Genomic DNA, 23,524 nt, shown 5'->3' on the forward strand with positions numbered 1-23,524 from the left:
ATGTTGTCTATTGCTAGAAGCATCAAATTTGGCCATCTTTTTCTTCCCTCACGCCTGATTGGCATATCAAGTACAAGTTCATACATAAAATCACTACCAACACATCAAATTACTATAATTACTATACAAAGACACTTAGTGTAAATCAAAACATAGGCCTATTGTCTTTGAAGATGAATAAACATCAAAACTGAAATACAATACAGTGTAAGCTAAGAAATAAATCACACAAGTTTGAAATTGTTTAAAGAGTATACTTACAAGTAAAAGTACAATATTTTAAAGTTAAATAATACAATATAAATTTTAAATTATTAAATAACAAAGTGTATACAAGAATAATATTAATTGAAATTGAATTTTATCTAAATTTCCAACAATTAAAAATAGAAAGCTATAAGAATATTGTTGTCAAAAATTTGGAAATGCCGCTTGTTCAACAACACCCCGACTACTATTACAATGCAGTATACGAGGGGTGACTACCCCGTGGCTCACAGTTCTTACATCCAGACATCAGTCTTTCGTCTGCTGGTCTGGTGCCAGCCTCTTGAATATTTACATTCGAGCCTCTCTGCTCTCCTCTTCATAACTCTTCATTACTTACCAAAGGGATTTTAGCTACCTCGTAGAAAATTCTGGAACAGGATAAGTAGTTAATGTACCACTGTAGGCCCTAGGGTATTTCTTTTACTCATGGTTGTATAACACATATTGGTTAAATAACAAATTTTATGGTGTAATAGCAGCCATAAATTCAGTCTGATTACCCCCAACCAATAAGGGTAGGTCTGGCTTTGATCAATATTGCAATAGATGTCGTAGACATTATCATTATCTCCCGTTATCGCGGGAAAATGTTGATTGCCTCCTGCGGTCGTTTGGACATTATCATCATCTTCCACGGTCACGGTGAAATTCTTATTATCTCTTACAGCCAAGTTGCCACCATCATCAACTCCCACGATCATGGAAACGACATTGTCATTCGATTGCGGCAAAAGTCGTATTAACTCCCGCGGCTGTGTAGATATCATTATCTACTCCTGTGGTTAAGAAAACTTCATCGTTAGCATGCACAATCGTGGCAAAATTCTAATTATCTCACGCGGTTGTGTCGACATAATCATAGACTTCCGCGGCTAAGGAAACTTCGTCTTCTTGCAGCAGTAGCGGTAATTTCTGATTGCGCAATCTTCGCAGACGAGTCTGTTTTCAGTATCAGAATCGACTTTTGTTGATCGATTCTTGATACGGATACCAAAGTATCTGTTGTATCGAGAATCGACACATCCCTACCAAGAACAGATCGTAAAACTTAAGTTTAGTGGCTGGGTCGTTCCCAAAAGTAATCAACCATATTAGCTGCAATTTTGAACAAAATTTGATAAATATCCCTAAGTTTTAGCAGTAGTAATTTCACAAAGGAAGTCATAAAGTCACCCATCAATGAAAGTCTAACCTACAGAACAATGAAAATCCGTTGATTTCATAAGACAAGAGATCAGAAGAAGCTAAGCCTAGACTGCAAAATGAGCTAGTTTTGAATGTCTGTGTATTGTTTTTCTGTGTAATATATGTATGGGAGTGGATACATCAATGTACTTTTTGTTTTTTAAATTAGTTCTTCAGGTGAAGATGACTACAACAGATCCATGTGCATAAACACAATAAAGAAGGCACCGACTTCACAATAATATAGTTGTTCAGTGCAATCTAAGAGATTGCTATACGCAGTTATTTACATACATTTAATCTGTTTGTGTAAAAATGTTCGTACCAATATTTCTGCATGGCTGCTTAAGGCTTTCACAAATAAATCAAAGGTTCAACTGTCAGAAACTCACTTGTGAGAATACTTGTTCCGCACTGTAGACAAACTCTTGCTCGGCTTCTGATGCATGATGTTGTTCAGAATGTGAGCTTCTTCTCTAAAGTCTTTTACTCTGTACCCTGAAATTAAAAAAACGCTTTCTTAAAACTTAAACCTGCTAGTTGCTATTGCAACCAGATTAATTTTAAGCAGCCCATTCCACGGTTTTACTAATTAGTGAATAGGTTCCCAGTATAAAGTAGGAATGAAAGAAATAAGTTCAGATGACAATAACGAATTGAATAGATCTGTAAAATAAAGGGACAGTATCTTACTGATCTTAAAAGAAAAGAAAAGAATCCAGTTAGGCCATAGAACACACAGTATTTCATCGGTGGGGCACACGGGAGGGACTAAGGCTAAAGGCGGGGACACACTTGTCATACACTATTCCGATCCTACTACGATCCGATTTGCAGGATTCCAGAAGGATCGGTGCGGGATCGGAGGGGGTGAACACACATGTCATACACGCTTCCGAACCGGCGACCCATCTCTGATTTCCTCCACCGGGTAGATCGACACTCGCCAGTCTATTCGTAAACGTAAACTACGTGCAGAAGGTGATAAATACTGTATGTTCAAAAACTTTGGCATTCAGGATTTAGCCATGGTGGCGGTATGTCTAGATGAAGAGGAAGAAAGTCAGACATCTCTGGAGGGCAGTGGAAAACGGAGAATTTGGGTCCATTCTGCATGGAAGGAAAGCAGAAGTGCCCATTATATATATTATTGGAATGGTTTTTCTCTCTCGAGTTAGTTTAGCTCTTCTACCCGTCCGATTTTCATGATTGAGGTCTCGAATTGAAGGTATGCACGCACAGATTTCAAATCAAGCATCGGCATATATTTATCTTAAACCATTGTTCCTAAACCTTAAGAATAAAGGTTATTTTTAAGAAACTACCCGTCCTGCATCCGACAAACGAATAGACTGCAGTGTCGGTGCGTGATCGGAGTCAAAATCGGAGTAGGATCGGAGTATGACGTGACGCGTGTCGGAGAGGTGTAAACAACCGCGTTCAATGTTATGTACCATTCCCCTCTCCGACAGTCGTACCGCAGTATGATCGGAGTCGGATCGGAAGGGTGTATGACAAGTGTGTCCCCGCCTTAACATATCTTGTAGTGTCAGCGTTCGCCGCTAGGACCGCTAAGTTGAAAAAATTTAATTTTTAGTTATAAAATATTATTTTAAGATTATAAAATAAATTTTTTGTTTTTAAAATAAAACTGTCATAACATAACCTAACTAACCAGACTTGCTGATAATATAATAACTGTACGAGATAAAAATCTAATTAATGATTACTTATTATTTGTAAATAATTATAAAATTAATTTTAAAATGTAGTATTATAAAATTAAACTGTCATAACCTAACCTAACCAACCAAACTTGCTGATATGAAAAATTTGTTGACTAAAAGTTAGTGCTACCAGCGGGATTCGAACCCGGGACCTCCTGATCATCAAATCGAAACGCTACCAACTATGCCACGAACGCCGCTGAAAACACATAGTTTTGTTACGGTAATCGTGTTGCCTCAAGAGTAGACATTAGCCACTAGAGATATGACGTCACTACACCTTTAGCCTTAGTCCCTCCCGTGTGCCCATTCCGTATTTCATTCCCAAGGGGACTTTGCACATTTAGAAAAGAGGGAGGGTTAAATGTATTTCTGCATGACTGACCTTATCTTCCTATCAGGGTTCTACTTTTTCAATGACCAGTACAAAGTAGGCCAAAATAAGAATTTACAAAGTCCAATGTACAACCCTAATGTAATCATGATGCAAAACATTTAACAACTACAATAAGTTTTTATAAAGCTATGCTAGGAGGTACCTGAAAAGTAGATAAGTGTGTCGTCCCAATCCAACTTCTTCTCCATCTTGAATGCAATGTACAAAGCAGCAGCGCCTATCTTTGAGTCGGAGAGTGTGACCGTGGAGTAGTCCATGAGGGTGAACTCGAGGATGAATCTTGCCAAGGTCAGTGTTGGCATGGGTACCTTGGCGCACTAGCGGAGAAAACATGACAGTTGAATTTTGGATACTGCATTTAGATTTATAGTTGGTAACACTTTAATGCGCTAATATAGACTAAATGTTTTTGTCTTATTGAAGGGTACCAAAGAACAACCAGTTGTTATTGGTTTGAACTAAAATTAGTTTTAAAGTCAGTAAAATAAGAAATAAATGGTAAATCTTAGTACACAAATGATGTAAACCTGGGCAAAAAACAAGACTTAACGTTGTTTTCGACCAGAAATTGCAAATATTTGTTTACAGCACTTTTTAAAGCCACACCAGTTCGCAAAAAATAGTTTAAGACTTCACAATATAGATGTTGTCAACTAATGTTTTATCTATATAAATAAAATTAGAGTTTTGTCTGTACTTTGCTCAGAATTATATACTTTTAGGTTATTTTTACGTTTTATACATTAAAGAAGCAGAAACGAGTCTTATCTCTATTTCTGTCTGTCTGTCTGTCTGTCTTTCCCTTTGTCTGTAACACTCAAGATGGCATTTTACGCAATCTTCTCCGTGAAAACCAGAGTACCTATCAAGATCCAAGTCATTTTAATGTATTCACTGGATTGGCGAGAGTGTCTTTAGTGATTTAAATATAGCCTCACTACTTTGTAAATAAAATTACGGACGTTCAAAAATGCAGTTTTGTGCGATTTTTGTCAAATTTTCGTTCAATTTTTATCACATAATCATCTATGAAATAACGAACAGCTGTTCGGATCAAGATTATTTTTTCTAGCTGTCAATGATATGTTTACAAATGTTGTTTACAAATGTTGTTTACAAATACCGCAACCATTTCGAATCACGTTTTGAAAGCAAATCCCAACCAAGTGAGATTAAAAACGTTTTTCTTACATAACGGATTTAATTAATCGTAAGTGCAATAATATAGTATAATAGTGTAACCGTAAACGAAATTAAATAACTAGACATCGTCCAAATCGGAACCAGAAATTCTTTGAGTATAAAATGTTTCTTGAGTTTTGACAACCAGAAAGAAGACCTTGAATCAGTGTTGTATAGGGCTGGGACACTGAAATGATTCCGTCGCCAATAGCTTACAAAAAAGGTTTCCACTCATTGACGGCGCTTCAATGGCGGTTGTGTAAAGTGTAAAGTAAAAAATCACAACTGCAGTGGGTGATTGTAACAGAGGTTTACGGATGATGCTGAACTCGATTTTCCAATGTGTCACTTTCTGTTCCTACCATTGACTATATAATTGGTCGGATGTACTATAGTACTATAGTTCTTAGGTAGGTTCTTACGTAGGTACTGGTTCTTTTCATTAGAACCGTTGGTAGCTGCTAGAATCATTTTTACGTAGGTACCAACACACCACTGTAGTTTACAAATTAGTTATCGTTGGTGTTGCACCTTATTTATTAGAGCCGTCCGTATTCAATTTAAGTGATGTCTTAACTCTGTACAAGTTTTGCTTTTTCTGTCTGGATTCCAAATCTTAGCTTACCCGGTATGCTAAGAAAATGATAACCTATTTGAGTAAAACATTTGTTGGGCAAACCATCATGAATTGTTTACGCCTTTATATTGTTTATGTATCAATAGTTCGTGGCCTTTGTTGGATTGTTGTATTGTGTTGTTTTGTTGTATGTTGGTAACGCATAAATGTCCTTATTTCTCAGTGTTTCACGGAATGGACAAGAGCACCTTTGATACTGAAAATGTCAACCGGAATAAAGTGTTAAATGGTGAGGTTGAGGTAGTAGGCCTACTTTAAATACGTTTAAGTTAACCGATGTGGAAAGTAACTTTCAATTATAGGCCTACTTTAGGGCTACGCTTCATGGATCTATAAATTATTTTTTAGTTTAATCATTGGACATATGGACCATAACGATCCGGGTGACATTTAATTGCGAAGCATTTATTTTGGCTTGAACTGTCAGATACTGTATTTGCGAAGGTTTATAATAGTTTTGCTAGCATATCTGCAAATGTGCAAACTAACTGCTGTTCTTAATCTTAATATAAGAAGGTTTCAACTGACTACTATAAGATCCCCGTGCGTAGAACGGGCACACAGCTAGTAGTATATATAATCACTAGGGCCTAAAGGGACTCTTTTTGACCCAAGGTCAAGTTTTACCTGAGCATAAATGAGCGAGGGTTAAAATGCCACGTTTTGCCAGTGAGGTGAACTATATTTTTCATCATATTGCATCATTTATTAATTAACAAAGAAAGCTAAGAAATAATTTTTATGTAAAGATAACCTCTCAAAACGACTTCCAGCTTGTTTTTAATTCTGCTAATCCAAATAAGCAGCTGTTTAGTAAGTGATTCAATCATTTTGTCTATTACGATTGTGTTACAGTACATTATACCATCGATATGTCGAGTAATCGACGACAATATACTAAAACCTTACCTAGTAAATTAATCGCCAAATAATTTTGATCGATACAATTACCACAATCAAAATTTACAACTGTTTACAACAGCTAATTTTTACTCCCTAGAGACTAAACTCACCAAAGACTAAAAATGACTTTTACTCACCAAAGACTAAAAATGATTTTTACTCCCTAGAGACTAAAAATGATTTTTACTCCCCAGAGACTAAAAATGATTTTTACTCCCTAGAGACTAAAAATGCTACTTTAGACCCGCAACGCATGTATTAAAAACAGTTGTTTTTTATGCATTATGACAAAAAATATTTTGTTGTAAATTCTGGTATAAACGTGGCGGCATAAGGGTGACAAATCTATAACGTTTGTTGTTTATAAGTTTGTTTAATCTATGACTAAATTAGCTTACAACACAGTTGATTGTTAAAATCACTACTGTATCAGCGGTCATTTATTGAATATAAATAAAATATTATTGTTTTATTAAATAAAAAGTGGCTTGAAATTTAACAGCTGTAGTTATTTCACAGCGTTGTAAAAAATAAGTTTTACAACGCTTATAGTTTTACAAAGTCACTTATATTCAAACAATATTATCGTTAGGTTTGGAGAGAAAGGGCTAATTGCCTGAGAATAGGTGTGAGAAAGGATAGGATAAGCAGGCTTACCTTAAAAAATGTAGGCATCCCACTTCATTCACTACAGAACACAGAAGAAAACACAAACAAAACAAAATAAACTAAACACTGTTGAGAGGTTCATGATTGAAGAAGTGTAGGAAAATGTTTATAGGAAAGATGGATAGGAAAAAGAACAAAGATTTTATAAGATTTGGAAAAGGAAATGTTGTGAGTTTGATTGAGAGGTTCATGATTGAAGAAGTGTAGGAAAATGTTTATAGGAAAGATGGATAGGAAAAAGAACAAAGATTTTGTAAGATTTGGAAAAGGAAATGTTGTGAGTTTGATTTTGTTGTAGTTTATTTTGTTTTGTTTGTGTTTTCTTCTGTGTTCTGTAGTGAATGAAGTGGGATGCCTACATTTTTTAAGGTAAGCCTGCTTATCCTATCCTTTCTCACACCTATATTCAAACAATATTATCTTCGTACAATACATCTCTTCTACAACCTAGTCTTGGGAGTAGGCTAAAACTTTTTAAAATTCCCTACTTACCCTGGCATATCTTCTCAAGAACCTGTAGGATAGAGGGAAGCCTAACTCAAAATTTACAACTTTTAAAATGTTTGTTTCCATCCGGGTGACGTCATGATGTTTGTAAGCTCCATCACAGATGTACAGGAAGTCTTCAATTGAAGGAGGTATCCTTTCCTGTAAAACATATGATTGTTGAAGTAAACACCTTGTGGTTTGATTTCAAGTGCAAAAGCAGATTGGTGTTTGTGGCTATCTTGGTGGTAGCTTTGACTTTTTTCACTATAAAAATGAATTGAAGCTACCCAAACAAAAGAGAAAGATATATCAGGATACTCCCTTAAGAGGCTTCATCACCCGTCGTAACAAAAGGGCAAAACATGTCTTAATTTAGCTGTGTTGATACTATTTGTCACGACCGAATTCTAAAAAAGGTATTTTCATGTAGTCAACATGTTTAAAACTTTTATTGTCCTCAAATATATTTTTTTTAACCCTAAGTATTGTTTTTAGGGCCAAAAATGTAAAAAATTGATATTCACACAAAGCTATACAAAAAACTTGGAAATATTTTAAAGCCATTCAAGGTAATAGAATGGAGGAGTAACTCTTCATTTAACTAAATAATATAAAAATAATCAAAAAGGTTTGGTCAATAATGTTGGCAGGAACAGCTAGATAAATACTAAGTCATGCTGCTAAATCATGTTTCGGCTTAAAGCGAGGGGCTGTTGTCAACTACTAGCAGTCCGCAAAACGTCCAGCTGTTGTCATTGGCAAACACTCCAGCCCCTTATTCCTATAGCAATGGATAGGCACGTGTGTATGTAGGTTGTTTAGAACAAAATGCTCTCTAATGTAATTGTGAAAAAAAAAGTATAAACCACTTGTAGAAAATCAATGTGGAGAGTTCTAAAATATGCTATTGTTCTAAAGATCAAACTCATCCAGCCGATTTAAGAAGACTACAAGTGTCGTAACACACGAGGAAAACTAGAATTAGACAGGATTATCATCCTGATGGTCTTGGATGGGGGGATTAGGAAAACATTATAAGGCCTAGAGGGTTGCAGTGGGTACTCACAGATAGACTAGAAGACATCAATTTTGCCGATGACCTGTGCATTATGGAAGATAAACTAAAAGACCTTTATAGTGAAGGAAAGAAGATTGGTTTAAAAGTTAAACTAGGAAAATCAAAGGAAATTAGAGGAAATGAAAGAGTTAACCAGCTACTAGAGCTAAATGGCAAGGTCATTGAACGAGTAGAAGATTTTGTCTATCTTGAAAGCATTGTATCTTTGTAAAGTGGGACGGACGAGGACGTTGCACAGAGGATCAGGGAGAGGACCTAGGGAGTTTTCATACAGCTGGCTCCAATTTGGCGATCAAATGCATTAAGAAGAAGTACCAAACTTAGGATCTTCAGAACCAACGTAACATCTGTTCTTCTTTATGGTTGTCGAGCTTGAAAAGTGAAAAAAACTATAGGATCAGCCTTCAGGTATTCATAAACCGGTGCCTTAGAAAAATGTTGAATATACAATCGCCTGATATGATCACCAACTGAGATATATGGAGGAGGGTGCAAATATCCCCCATTGCTGATGTTAAAAGGAGAAAATATGGATGGATAGGAAATTAGACAATAACATCAGCCGCGAAGCTCTTAGAGTGGAACCCACAAGGAAGCAGGAAGAGGGAAAGACCAAGGATGACTTGGAGGAGATTGATGGAGTGAGAGCTGCGGGAGGAGGCCAAGAGTTGGGAGAAGCAAAGTAGATGGCCCAAAATCAAGTTCGGTGGAGAGCTTTCGTTACGGCCCAACGTTCCTCTCAGGATTAAAGGAAATAAATCAAGCAAGTTAAATAGATTGCATAACCTTAACAAACTACATTGCTTTCCCACTATGTTGCCTGTAATTTTGGCAGATGAAAAGTCAAACTTAATGTTTCTGACTGTTATTTTTGAAGCTGTGAAAAAAAATTGGTAACTTGAACGCATTTAGATCCGAATTTGTGACTTGAAATTCATCGACATTTCAGCTTCAGAGATTCAGAGATTAATTGACTGAGATACAAGAAAAATCTTTGTCTGATGCTCACTCACATCGTACTTGGCAGCAAGCAACATGGCAGTGGCGCCTACCAGCTGTAGACTCATACGTTGCACCTTAATCTGCGCAAGGTACGTATCCAATAGCTTCACTCCCAGGTACAGCGTCTCGTGGTTCAGCTCAAAGTTTTCCTAAACATTGCAAAAAATACAACATGAGATGTGAGGATACAACTATTTTTTTTCTGATACCACAAAATGCACACAACATAAATTATGGATAAGGACCACAAAAAATTAGCACATATGTATCTAGTTAGGGGGAAAAACTGTGACATGCAACTTTCAAATCCTTATTGTTTTAACTCTGTCGCTAGAGGTCTCAGTTAGCTACAAAGTTGCAAAACCAGTAACATTCCCATTATTTCTCAATATTTAAAGGATACAAATTTTTATTTAGGACTAACAACCACAGCTGACACCAGAACCACCTATCTGTTCTTAATTTGGATTCAGAGGCCATGAATCGGTAAAATATTTGTTTTTAATATAGCATCACAGTATTAAAACAAAACTAAATAACTTATGCTCAAACTATTGCTTTTCACAAACATTTCATTGATAAAAGATGGACTCTAATACTCCTGACTTGATCCCTTATATACACACTGTTCATATCACCTGAATTTCCACCATCCAGTCAACTACGATTGCTCGAATATGGCTGCTCAGAGCTGGCTGTTTCTCCATGTAGTCTTTGATCTTGTAGTGATGCTTTAACAAACAACAAAACATTAAATTCTGAGGATTTAAGCTGGATAATACTGCACAAGAAATAAAAAAAAATGTTTACAGTTGAGCTAAAAATGCAGATAACTTATTACTAAATAAAATGTTTTCTCTTCATTAACCTTGCCCTAAATGTATAAACTCTAAATATTTCTATTGGCTCAATATATCCTGTGTTAAGTGTGCTTTAGGAACTTAACCCTCATTAGTTAATCAAGCCCATTAGTGAGGCCACTGAGGTCCTCTCTTAATTTGCACAGCCATTTTACAAATTATAAAAATTGCATAGCCTACATCTAAGCTAGGAATGTGTCAAAATACTAGCAGTTCCTTTATAGTATAAAGGAACTGCAAGTTGAATCGGGGAAAAAATAGTAGCTATGTGCTAAAATATATTATAAATTACACCTATTCAATTTTTTCTATGTAAAAGATGATTTGTTATATTCAAGGGGTAGCCTACACAAATAGTATCTACCTTTACAAAGTACTTCTTTCTAAGATAAGATTATTTCATTTCCAGACGAATTGGAATGCCTATTGATGAGCGTTTAGTGTAGTTAGTATGCACTTTTAAAATACATAATTATTCAAACCAAGTATATGAGTAGCAAACACCGCTCACCTCTCTACTCTTGAGGTACTCAAATATTTCATAAGCGTAATCAGCGCACTGGTAAGGGTCCTCTGCGTATTCCTCATCTATGTTGATGAGAGGGGTGGGTAGTGCAGGGGATGGAAGCTGCACCTCACCATCACTGGTTTCATTATCTGCCCTGCATCCAACATCAACATTTTGACAAGTTTTACCGTAAAAAAATTGGATTTTTTCTACTTTGCTATTATGTTGACAAGTTACAGTAGACTCCCTCTTATCCGGACACCTTTCAACCGGACTACACTCGGCGGAAATAACATATCTTTAACCGGAAAATTTTTATCAGCACATTGGTTTAACCGGACTAGATCGGCAGGAAGTGGGTGGTACTGAAACGACTGTTCTTTGAGACTAGTGATCACATGTCTAAATACAATGCTCTCCTAAATTTAAGTTGAATATCACAGTAAACGGTCCGATTTAACGAGTTTTTAGTGATGTCGGTTTTATAAGAGGGAGTCTACTGTATTTGTAAAATAGAATATTCTGTGTAATTTCTGTTCATTTTCACAAGTTGTTGAGCATCATCATTGAAACAAAATTCACTGCACATAGAGAGATTCATGTTTTAACATTTTTTTTTGGCAAAACCATTTATTGTCTGCCCGGGTAAGATTGAAGTTTGCCTAACTGACGTATCAGCACTCAGCAGCTGTTAAAACATCACTGTAACAGTCCAGTTTAATGAGGATTTAACTGTTTAGGACTAAGACAAGTTAATATTCCACCAAGTAAAGCGAATAATATTAAGTATTCACTATTTATAATTAATAATATTAGTAAGATTAAAGTAGGTAGAAAGAGTAACTGAAAAAAATACTTTTTAGACGTAAATTAAAACTGGCACATGTTTAAATGAACAAAGCTTGTGTACTGTTATAGCTGTTATTAATAAAAAGGGTGTTTGCAGCCTCTGCATTAAAATAATTGGGGGTTTTTAATAGATTTTAGGGAACGTAACCAAGCAATTTTCAAGAAGAATTCATAAGTAAAATATAAGGAAAATAAGCACATTGACACTGCATGGGCAAATATGGTGGCATTTTCATATCACAATAAAGCAAACACAGCACAACTGCTAAATACCACAAACCTCACTTGCCACACCCAAACTCTAAAAAAAAGCTTTAGACTGATCAGCATGAAAATATCTTACGGTTTAAATTTAGCTCGTTTCATCCAAGATTCAAGAAATGTAAAAAGAATATTAAAAAACAGTATAGAAATTCGGGAAACATAAAGTTATGTGGGTTTTTCAGGTACATCCAGGACCAAATGAAACATAGGGGACTATTCCTATTCCTGATATGGGGACTGAGGTCAAGGATTTGGAAGGTGTAGACACCCTGATGAAATAAGACTCACACTTCGCTGAGTGCAGACACATAGAGGGAGGAGTCTGTAGAGTCCAAAGTACTTCTGCGACCAGATGATCTGCGGGTGGTGGGCAGTGAACTTACACTGCATTTTGGTTTGATTGTCACCTAATGATCAATAAATGATAATTAATGAGAGAGATTCACTGAATGTTGAGTGACTAAACCTACAATAGTAGAGATAAAACTAAATAAATCTAACATTAAAAATAAAAATAAACCACAAAAATTTGAGACTTTGTACATGCTGACGGTTTGCATGTGACACACTTTAGGGACTAAGACATATTTTCAAGAGATTTTTTCTCTTCAATGTGCCCCATCACATTAATTAATTAATTATAATACCTTACACCTATTGCGTCCCTGGGCCCGGGCCCATTTACTAAAAAGGCCATGACTTGTAGGGTTTACACCAAGGGTCTCCAAACTTTTTTACACAAGGACCACATTGACAATTTTTGGAGGAAAGGACCATCAACGTTTCAGTGTAAAAACGTAGCCCACCTCCAAATAACACACAACAAAATTGTTGGGGAGAATTTTGTATTTACAAATTTAAGGTCAGCCAGTTCAGGATTAAAGTTTGTTGTCCTGTTTTCAATTGAAAGGTTCACATAGCTTGGAAGATCTGTATTAAGATAGCTTGATCACTAGGCACGTGCTTACATATTATTTTCTCTTATTGGAAAAACATGGAAAGTGTTAAGAGAGGTGTACTATAAACATATTTAAACAGGATATCTGGGTGTCCAGCTAACCTGGGCACCGAGAATTGTACTTGAATACAGCATGGACCAAGACCAAGGACTACAATGATCACCAATAGCCAATAAGACTCAATTCATTGCCAGCGAGCCATCGGTTCTCTTTTAACATCATAAGGGACTCACGATCACTGGATATAATTACAGTATTACTATTACCGCACAATGCAGTCGCAATCGCAGTATCGCTGAGACCGCAAAATATGCTCTTGAGTGTTGCCGTGATCGTGAATGATTTTGAACGATCATCAATTTATACCATTTATTTAACATTAAAAAAATTCCCAGTAGGCCTTCGTGGGCCGTATAAAATCTGTTCACGGGCCGTAGGTTGGAGACCCCTGGTTTACACCATTGATTTGAGCAGTTTGACATCAAGTTAAGCTATACGCCTGCAGACACAAGCAAGCTGTATCTATCACCAACTTGAAGGAGCAAGCTGGTCTAGTGGTTAGAGCGCAGGACTCCGGTTGCTGGGGTCCCGGGTTCAAATCTCGCCAAATCACCAATGGATTTTATCTAAGTGATAATGCCGTAACCCCTAGGTATAGCCTGAAGTAATAGGCCTATGAAAAACGATTCCGGACTCGTGCCTAGCGTCTTAGGACAAAAAAATCACCAACTTAAAACCCATTGATCAAAAACGCAGTGAAACATTATCTCAATTTTTAGCTTTAATACTCGGATAAAAGAGGAAAGAGGTGATAGAAAAATAATCATCATAATGTCAAATCTTGACCTTTGAAATACTCGCTAAGATACTGGTACTGAATACTGATATGAGTATTTTTGCTACTTCGAAGACCAAGATTTGACAGTCTACTTTGACTGTGGATGCCTAAATTCTGGATCATCATACTACATCATTGTTTTAAAAATTACGGATAAAAGGTACTCAACTATCACAAAAGATATAAGTTATTCTACAGTAAGTGTCCAACGCACCTTGCATTTGCTAGGCACCAGTAGAGAGGGGGCTGGTTTCTTGACTGAAGGACTACGTTGTCGTGCCACAGGCTTGGTCAGAGTCGTAGGCTTGTCAGATGGTTTGGCAACAGTCGCAGGTACAGACCTCAGAGTTGAAGTCAAGCTCAGTTTGGGAACATGTGACACCTGCGTTGTGATAGGGGGACGGGACTTGGGGAGAGGGGGAAGCATAGATTTCACCTGAAGACTAGGTTTTGAAATCATCGTCGGATGAGTGGCTTTAGCCGATGTTGCGATCGTTGGCTTAGTCACAGTCGAAATAGGCACCTTCTTTGCAGTTTTCTTTCCACTACTAATGACGCATTGTGTTTCTATGGCCTGAAATTGAAATTGCACACTTTTTAGTGACAACAATCTGTTTTAGTGTCAATGTATGTAATTTGTTAAAAGATAAATTATACTACATTTATAGTTGCTTTTTGAGTGCATGTTTATTAAAAATAGAGAGATTTCAGAGCCATGGTATATTTTAACGATGGTACAATGTGAGTACCATAAAAATAATAACTAGTAAACACGTTGCTCGAAATCGAGGAATTGCAAAGAAGTAAAGTAGTTACAATTATGTTCTTCATAAGGATAACATGGGAACTTTCAAAGCCACTGGGGCAGAGCCCAAGGGACTTTTTCAAAAATGTAAGGCCAGTTTGCAAATCTACGGGACACGCTCTTTCCAATGAGACATCAATGGATAAGATCGGTTAAGAAATGGCAGAGTAGTTCAACCATTAAAGTTTCATGTAGCGTACTAATTATATAGATAACCAAAAAGTTAAATTTGATTCAAAGAAATTAAAAAAAAGTTAAAAACAACTAAAAGAAATAAATAAAGCCTTAGCCTATTATTTTTGTAAAACAGAAAGCAAAAATTGTGGTTGTGGGTCCAGGCATCTTAAATAAAGGACTGTAAGCGGAAATTGTAATAGGCCTACCTAATATTTAAGGTACATTACTTACATTAGTTATATTTCCAAGAGCTGATCTCTTTAGTGTATTTCCCTTTATGGGGGACACAGCTTTGCGCTTGGGGAAAGAGTTTATTTCTTTGATATTTTCTTTTTTCATTATGCCAGAAGACACTCTTGCACTGCTTCTGGTGTTCATGTTTTTGATCAAATTTTCTGAAGGTATGACTGAAGATTTTTTTGTTGTGGTTTTTAATGGTGCCATCTTATCTGAAACAAGACATATGGCAACAAACATTAAAACAATTGAATCTGACAACTCAAATTCAATCTTATACACAGTTAAGTTTGAAGACATGATTACTTAAGTATGGAACACTAAACTAGACTTCCCAAAGGGAATACACAACTTATGGGTTTAGTAACTGTAACATCAAATTAATATGAAAAACTAATTACTTGCCCGCCTGCCACTAAAATCTTGCATGATCTTTAACAATAATGAATCTACCCCATCTCTTAATGGAATCCAACCAACAACTTCTAATGTGAGTTAAGACCATTTTTAGCCAAATAAGCAACATGTACTGTAATTTTAACTCTAAGTCTATTTATTACAAACCAAATATTAACCAAATAGATACGGTATGTTTTTAAAGTGACATTTATGATTACATAATATATAGTAAAACCTCACCAACTCGACCCCAGGGTAACTCGACAGTCAACAGCTGAGAGTGTGCACGTTTAGCTGGCTGTGTCTTGCTATTGTGTTTGACTTTTCAAGTTTTAATTGTTGAATATTATAAGTTTCTTTGAAGATTGTTTACTCAATATGTAAAAATACTCATGAGTGTAATAAATTTATATGTAAAAATTAGTCTGTTATGTATTCGTTTATTAAAACCCATTAAAAATTTCAGTGATTTGGATAACTTGACAACCCAAACAATGCTCAAATTGCGACGGAATGCCATTCCAGTACCTGTCTTTCGGAATGATAAAAATACTGCATTAGGGGGGAGGTCTTAATTCCTGGTAGGTTACAGTTCCGACACCACAACTTAATATATAAACCAACCTGTTTTTTTAGATAAAACCATTTTTTCAGCTGTGCAGGCTAATTTGAGCCTTTTAAGTTATAGTTCGGCCGCTTAGAAAGCAACCTGCACGCTAATGCTAGCCAATGCTAGGGGAGGTCGCTTACTAAGCGGCCGAACTATAGTTATTCAATTACAGTAGACTCCCTCTTATCCGGACTGAAACCAGACCGTTTACTGTGATATTCGACTTAAATTTAGGAGAGCATTGTATTTAGATACGTGATCACTGGTCTCCAATCTTTCCCACGAGAACAGTCGTTTCAGTACCGCCCACTTCCTGCTGATCTAGTCTGGTTAAACCAATGTGCTGATAAATATTGTCTGGTTAAAGAGATACCATTTCCGCCGAGTGTAGTCTGGTTGAACCGATGTCTTGTTAAAAAGGGAGTCTACTGTACATGAAAGTTTGAAGCAGGCTGTGTTCTCACAGCAAAAGTTGAACAAATACTTTCACCCGTTAAAAATTGAATCTTGGTATCTAGGCTACTAACAGTTTTTAGCCTATTTCCCAAATAGGGAAATGACTTATGACGACATTACTGTTGGGACTAGTCGTTGTCTAATAAAATGAGTTTTAAAAGAGTAGTTTTCAATAATGTATTTTATGTTATCAAAATTGTAGCCCTAATCACTATATAATTTTCATAAAATTATATACAGTATATTGCCTTTAACTTATGTGCAGTATTCGTCCTCTAACACAATAACTCCAGCAAAAAATCATCCGATTTTGATGAAATTTGGTACCTATATACGTGTAAACCTACATTTGTCCGAAAGAGTTCGCGAACCAGCATGATCACACCATGGGAATAGGTGTTTATGAGGGGAGTGGGTTTTATGGGATAGACATAGGGTTTTTCCCATTTATTAGACTAAAAGCATAAAACTTGACAGTTTATTTCCAAACCATTATGTAGAGCTTAAAAAAAAACAAACAAATAATTTAGTATCTTGAAGAGTTGTCATAATGCGCCTCATCGCTAAGGAGATAATAAAAAAAAACTGTAAATTTAAAATGCTCATGTTATTTTTATGAAGAATAAGAAGTAAACTGTTAGTTTGCTTGTTTATGAATACTTTTCTGATAAAATTATTAAAATGTATTTATTTCATACAATTCTGTACTATTAAAATCCTTCCCTGAAGCAGCAAACCTAAGCACTCATTAAACTAGCTTAATGTTAAACAGTCCTAGATGACATTTTAATAGTGATATTTTGGTAAAAATTTAACTAGGCAAATAGAAATTCGCTTAGTCTGCAATTTTGCTGCGGCATGGGTATTTTAACTTAAATGTTGAATCCGAGAATACAATCATAGAAGAATAGGTACAATTACAATTACAGAATACAATTTTGTCGGAAAGAATCCTAGGTGTAGTAAAAAAATAATAAAAAAAAGAGTACGAGTACGCTATGAGTTCTTATTTATGTGAGGGAAGTATGCACATTCTATGTATATTCACATGCATTTAAAATTATTATTTTTTAAATTTTCTGTTGGTTTTTGAAACACACAAACTTTCACATTTATAATATTAGTAAGATTTAAAATAATAACATTAGCTTAACAAGTACTTAGGTTTCTCAAGGACAAGCCTACTTAGGAATTCGAGAAAACTTTAAATGGGGGACATTCCTTATTTTTTGTGGCAGTTAAAAATATGATTTCAGTTTTTCGAAATTCAGCCGCCATTTTCCAAAATGGCGGCCAACTTTGAAATTTCTCTCAGAACACCCTATATTTTACACCCCATGTTTTCGGATAGAACATGCAATTTAAAAACTTTTTTATTCTTGACATTTTTTTGATAAACCCACTCGTTTAGGAGTTACAGTCCGTTGTACATTTTACATCATGTAGCTCATAAACGAGTAAGTTTAGAGCAAAATTGCGAAGAGAATAAGTCTTCGAATTCCATCTACATTCCATAAGGACCATAAAATACACAGTTTTCCACTTTTCAAGTTAGCCGCCATTTTGGAAAATGGCGTCATTTTTTAAATAACAAGATTTAATATTTTTAACGAATTTTATGCTCTTTTTGGAATGTGGATGCCATTTTAAGACTTAGGTATTTGACTTATTTACTCTTCACGTTTTCGCTATAAACCTACTCGTTTAGGAGCTAAATGATGTTAAAATGTACACCGGAAGTCATTTTTCCATAGGCTCTAACTCCTAAACGAGTGGGTTTATCGAAAAAATGTCAAGAGTAAAAAAGTTTTTAAATTGCATGTTTTATCCGAAAACATGATAAAATATAGGGTGTTCCATAAGAAATTGCAAAGTTGGCCGCCATTTTGGAAAATGGTGGCTGAATTTAAAAAACTGAAATCATATTTTTAACTGCCACAAAAATAAAGGAATGTCCCCCATTTAAAGTTTTCTCTAATTCTTACCGTTTCCGATATCCCAATGGTGGCCTCCTTGAGTTGATCACCCTGTATACCTATATGTATGAATTTGAACGGATAGTGTTTTTGGTCTCTAGGGACCTCAAAACGAAAAAGTAAATCGGTCCCGGGTCCAGGTCTTACCATGAGTACTACGGTAATAGCTTATTCCCTATAGGGGAAATTCGCTAAAAACACTGTAATACAGTCGTGGTCCCAGACATGTATAAAGCCAGACCTATCTTAAATACCCCCACCGCAGCAAACCTACTACCTACAGCAGACTAAGCGAATTTCCTTTTGTCTAAATTGATTTTCAATAAAATCTATGAAAATAACATTAGGTTTAACGAGTAATTAATTTAGGTTTGCTGCTACAAGGAAACTAATAGCGTGTTTTTTAGTAAAATATTAATTGCTTAGTATAAAATAAATAAATTTGCCAAGAAGTTTGATCAAAATATATCCATATAAACAAGTAATCTACAACATTTTACAATATTCTCCATAAGAATAACATGGGAATTTTAAATTTACAATTTTTTGAATTTTCTCCATTACCAATAAAACAATGATTAACAATTTTTTTGTATTTTTAAGCTCTTTAAAAAGGTTTTGAGAAAAGTTAGGATATTTTGTTTTTTGAGGACCAAAAATGAGAAAAAGCAATTTTCACCCCATAAAACCCCGTTCCCATGGTTTACTAAATCATTTAAGTTTATCCTGCTTTACACCTTTAAACCAAATTTCAATAAAATCTGACAAAAATTACTTAAGTTATCACGTTTACGGACACACATATAACTCTACCTATAGGCCTACCCTACCCACATATTAAAAATTTGAACGAATTGCGTTTTTGGCCGCTGGGGACATCAAAATGAAAAAGTAAATTGGTCCCGGGCATAGGTCTTACCGTGCCACCTATGGTAAAAGCTACTTCCCTAAAGGGAAATTTGCTAAAAGCACAGATTCAGTTAAAAATGTATTTTTCCTGGATTAGGTGTGATCCTACAGTTTACAGTTTTTATATTTATGAGATAACTAGCTGTGTACCCGTTCTACGCACGGGGATCTTATAATATTCAGTTGAAACCTTCTTATATAAAGAACAGCAGTTGGTTTGCATATTTTAAGATATGCTGGCCAAACTATTATACATAGCTTCATTTTATGTTGTTTTTTGTTGTTCCGGATCGGTATGACAATCAATAAAAGGTTAAATTACCTCTGTGTCTGCCGGTCGATCCTATAACGGTAGGCTTACTTTTATTTTTACTATCTGATCTCGTTTGCATGGCTCAATCACGTCCTGGTTGAAGTTCGTTCGCTACGCTCACTCACCTGTATGTTGGAGCTCGTTCGCTGCGCTCACTTTCCTTCAGGTTAGCTCGTTCGCTACGCTCACTTGCCTTCAGGTTAGCTCGTTCGCTACGCTCACTCGCCTCCAGGTTGCAAATTAGCTGTTGTCATAAATGTAAAAGAAATAATAGTGCTAGTGCTGCACCCTGTTGGTAATCCTTGTAACTTTAATGCTATTGAACATCACAGAACAGAACCAACTTGTTTAATTGAAACAGCTGTTAAGATTCAATAATTTCATTTCTCATAAGGTTAACATGGGCTTCCAGAAATTCCACGTCAAAAATCGACAAAAACTTGATTTTCAAGGGTTTACTGTTAAATATCTAACTGTCTCATATTCGATGAAATACGTCTAAAACCATCTCATATATGTATAGTATTTGGAAAATAAGTTTCAGGCGGGACAGTGCTATAGTTATTGAGGAGTAGTTGTAATAAAGTGCGTATTTTAGCGTTACCAAGAGAATGACAGATAGACAGACAGACAGACAGACAGACAGACAGACAGAAATTGAGATAAGGTTTGATTCGGTTTCTCTGACCTATGAAATGTAAAAATAACCAAAAAGTTCATTATTCTAAGCAATGTACAGACAAAACTCTAATTTTATTTATATAGATTATTTTTTGCAAAACAATTTCATTTATTATCCACCGCAAGTAAATATAATACCTACCTAGGCTTTCAAATTAACCTTACTAGACATAAGAATTCTACACAAAAAACCTTCATTATGCAGGAATAAAAGTTAGGTAACTTTATAAATTTACCCATATCACTAAAAAAATAATAATAAAATAGGCAAACACAAACAGATTCAAAAGCTTACCAAAGGAATTATTGACAAGAAACTCATTTTATTCTATAAAAGAATTTTTAGAATGTAATCTCTGAATGTTCGTTTGAATTCCACGTAACTTACCTAGTTTTACTCCGATGTAACGTAAATATTTTATGATTTTTAAAGTTATAACTTAAATATAAAAGTTGTTATAGAATTATAACTTAAATACAAAAAGTTACCTACAGAACTTAATTTAACAATTTAAAAAAATTGATATGGCTGATTATAATAATTTAGTTTATAAATTTTAATTTAAGTTATTTTAATGACGCTATTTAAGACATAGGCCTAAGTTATTGTCTAAACTTTCTGAAAAAGAATATTTGATTGATTAAAAGAATTGCTAATTCATGCTTAGCCTATAATTACAAGTTGCAATTTTCAGCGGTCTACTGTTGATTTACACAGACTGTTACGTTACCCAGGTGTCAAGTTTTTGAGGTTTTACTGTAGATTAGAACTCTAGATTGATGCGAGACACTGAACTAATAAGTTTAAGGCTCATTGAAGCTGTACCGTACCAAAAGTTTATTTTTAGATTGTTAAGAATTTTCTCTACTCACCACAAAACTTGATAAAGTGGTCAGTTATATTTTCAATGAAAGTTGGATTGTTTTGACTTTGTGGTTTTTCAATGGAAATAAAATAATTTTATTATATTAAGAGTCCTTAGAGGCTAGCGGCCATCTTGGATAGTTTCAAACAGTCTGCTGAAGTTATTTATTGTCCAAAAATATTTTAAAACACCCAAGTAATTGTAATTTAAATATCTAGTACCGTATACTGTGGGATTAGAAATGTTCTTCGTAGTTTTGAATTGTTCTCCAAGGGAGTCCATGGAAGCTAAGAAGGGCCATCTTGGATTTGACCGCCTTAAGTTAAGAGCAATGTTATTTTCAAACAACCGAGCTGATGATATTTACCGTCCAAAAATATTTGTTCAAACACCAGAGTTATTGTAGCCTAATTTTAAATATCTAGTAGGCTATAGGTACTATGAGGCGGTTTGGGAGCTCGAGTCCAGCTAACTTAGTACGCGTCTAGTGTTTGACGCACCTAACTTTAGTACCCGGATCAAAAAACAGGCTTGGTATCCTAACCCAAAATAAAGCCTGCATTCTACAATCGAATAATCAATATTTTCATTCGAATGAGTGTAGGACCTAAAGTAAAGTGCAGCCCATATTCTTGTTCAGGAGGAAATGTCGCACAATTTGAGTACCCACAACATGGGTTTTGAGCAATAAAAGATTTTCCCGTTTTTTCCGGGACGTTTCCGCAATTAATGAATAACATTTTTGGAATCAGCACTAAAAAAAACATTTTGAGAAAAAAAATATTTTTTTTAGATTGTTGACTGGCATAAGTTTTAAGTTACCCTTTAGGAGGCCATATTAAAATATTTTTAGAGTTCACTTTATTTTCACTTTACGTTTTATCAGTTGTCTTTTAGTCCCTACCCTTCATAAATACGTAAATACATAAATACCTAAGTAGGTACGTGCCTTCTTAGGTAAGTTACCTAAGTTATCTGAAAATCGATATAATTTCTTCCAGAAACAGTAATCATTTAGGCTACCGTAGCAAAAATTACCCCGTGTGTGAACGGTTACAGCTGAAACTCGGTGTCATGCAATAAAAAGGTTCAAAATTAAATAGCAATTTTTCCCTGTATAATATATAACTTAGGTAGGGGTTTTGACGGAAATAAAAAAAGTTAGAATGTCTAGGATCCAAGGAATCTACATACAGTTTACCTAATGTAAACTTAGCCTATCATAAAATTTACTAAGTTACCAAGATAATTAAAGCACAGCTGGTCTCAACTTGTATTAGTAGTTAGGCTAACTTAGTTCACCGTTCACCCAGACAACTCTAAAATTGAAAATTAAGTATTCTAGGTAATACCAATCTGTCACACAATAGGCTTACAGCCTAGGCCTAGAATACCTTTAGAATATCCTTTTATTTATCAGAGGCAGGCTAGGATACATCTAGGCTATAACTTGATGATTCGAGAAACACTAGGTCTTAAATTAAAGCTATCACACAAAAGCAATCACATGGCCAAATTTACAGGCTCTTGCAGGTTTTAAGGGTAAGCCTAAATTAAAGCCTAAGTTTAGGGTAGGCTTTCATCTTTGATTAAATTTAACTTTTGAGCCCAACTTACCTTGATTATTGCAATCTGCTATAGTCTACATATAAATAGGTACATAATGGAAGGGTATAATAATAAAATATTTCTATCGATTCCTGTTACAAAATGAATTCTGAAAGGCCAGTCAGTGCTTGCAGCAAACAAACTAGAAAATTCATAAGATAGCCTGTTTTAAAATATTAGGCTAAAACGTGATGTTCCAACCATAAAATGTTACAGAAACATTAATTAACTGCACGTGTTTATAACATAATTATTCGAGTTTTACTTACCAATTAGCGGCTTATTTCATTTGATTGATGAATATGTTGAGAGAAGTCAACAACGCCACCTCGCACTAGCTGAAAAGCTGACTAGTTCAAAATTTTGTCAGTTACGAAAAGCTGGTAATGGAGGTCTCTGATTCGTTATACGTTAAAAATGAGTTCAGAGTTCAGTGCCATGACGATTGTGTTGATATAAACAGCCACATAAAAGTGTGTACTGTAGAAAGTATTTTACTGTATATTTTAAGCCAGTGATAAATATGTATTAATAATCATGGTAGTCAGGCGTAATTTAACCAGCACAATACAACTATTGTAGAAAATTTAAAAATATAATTTTAATGCTAAAATAATTAAGTTGGTCTATATTGAAATAATTCTAACGATTTGAGACGCAAAGAGATTAA

The 23,524-nt window shown here is 35.1% G+C and overlaps 1 protein-coding gene across 1 annotated transcript; it reads right to left on the reverse strand.

The window, feature by feature from the left end:
• Positions 1–233: 233 nt before the first annotated feature.
• Positions 234–23,247, reverse strand: LOC129001446 (G2/mitotic-specific cyclin-B3). The gene is made up of 11 exons (XM_054428724.1): positions 23,124–23,247; positions 15,031–15,248; positions 14,032–14,391; positions 12,309–12,427; positions 10,911–11,061; positions 10,178–10,270; positions 9,551–9,688; positions 7,463–7,618; positions 3,722–3,896; positions 1,848–1,953; positions 234–638 (listed from the first exon to the last, which is right to left on the reverse strand). The coding sequence occupies exons 2-11, from the start codon at positions 15,241–15,243 to the stop codon at positions 587–589; spliced, it is 1,563 nt and encodes a 520-aa protein (XP_054284699.1). The 5' UTR covers positions 15,244–15,248; positions 23,124–23,247; the 3' UTR covers positions 234–586.
• Between the last annotated feature and the right edge of the window lie 277 nt (positions 23,248–23,524).

The sequence above is a fragment of the Macrosteles quadrilineatus genome, unplaced genomic scaffold (genome assembly GCF_028750875.1).
Source record: "Macrosteles quadrilineatus isolate MER2022 unplaced genomic scaffold, UCM_ALF_1.0 Scaffold_8__2_contigs__length_117827958, whole genome shotgun sequence".
In the NCBI taxonomy this organism is placed as follows: Eukaryota; Metazoa; Arthropoda; class Insecta; order Hemiptera; family Cicadellidae; genus Macrosteles; species Macrosteles quadrilineatus.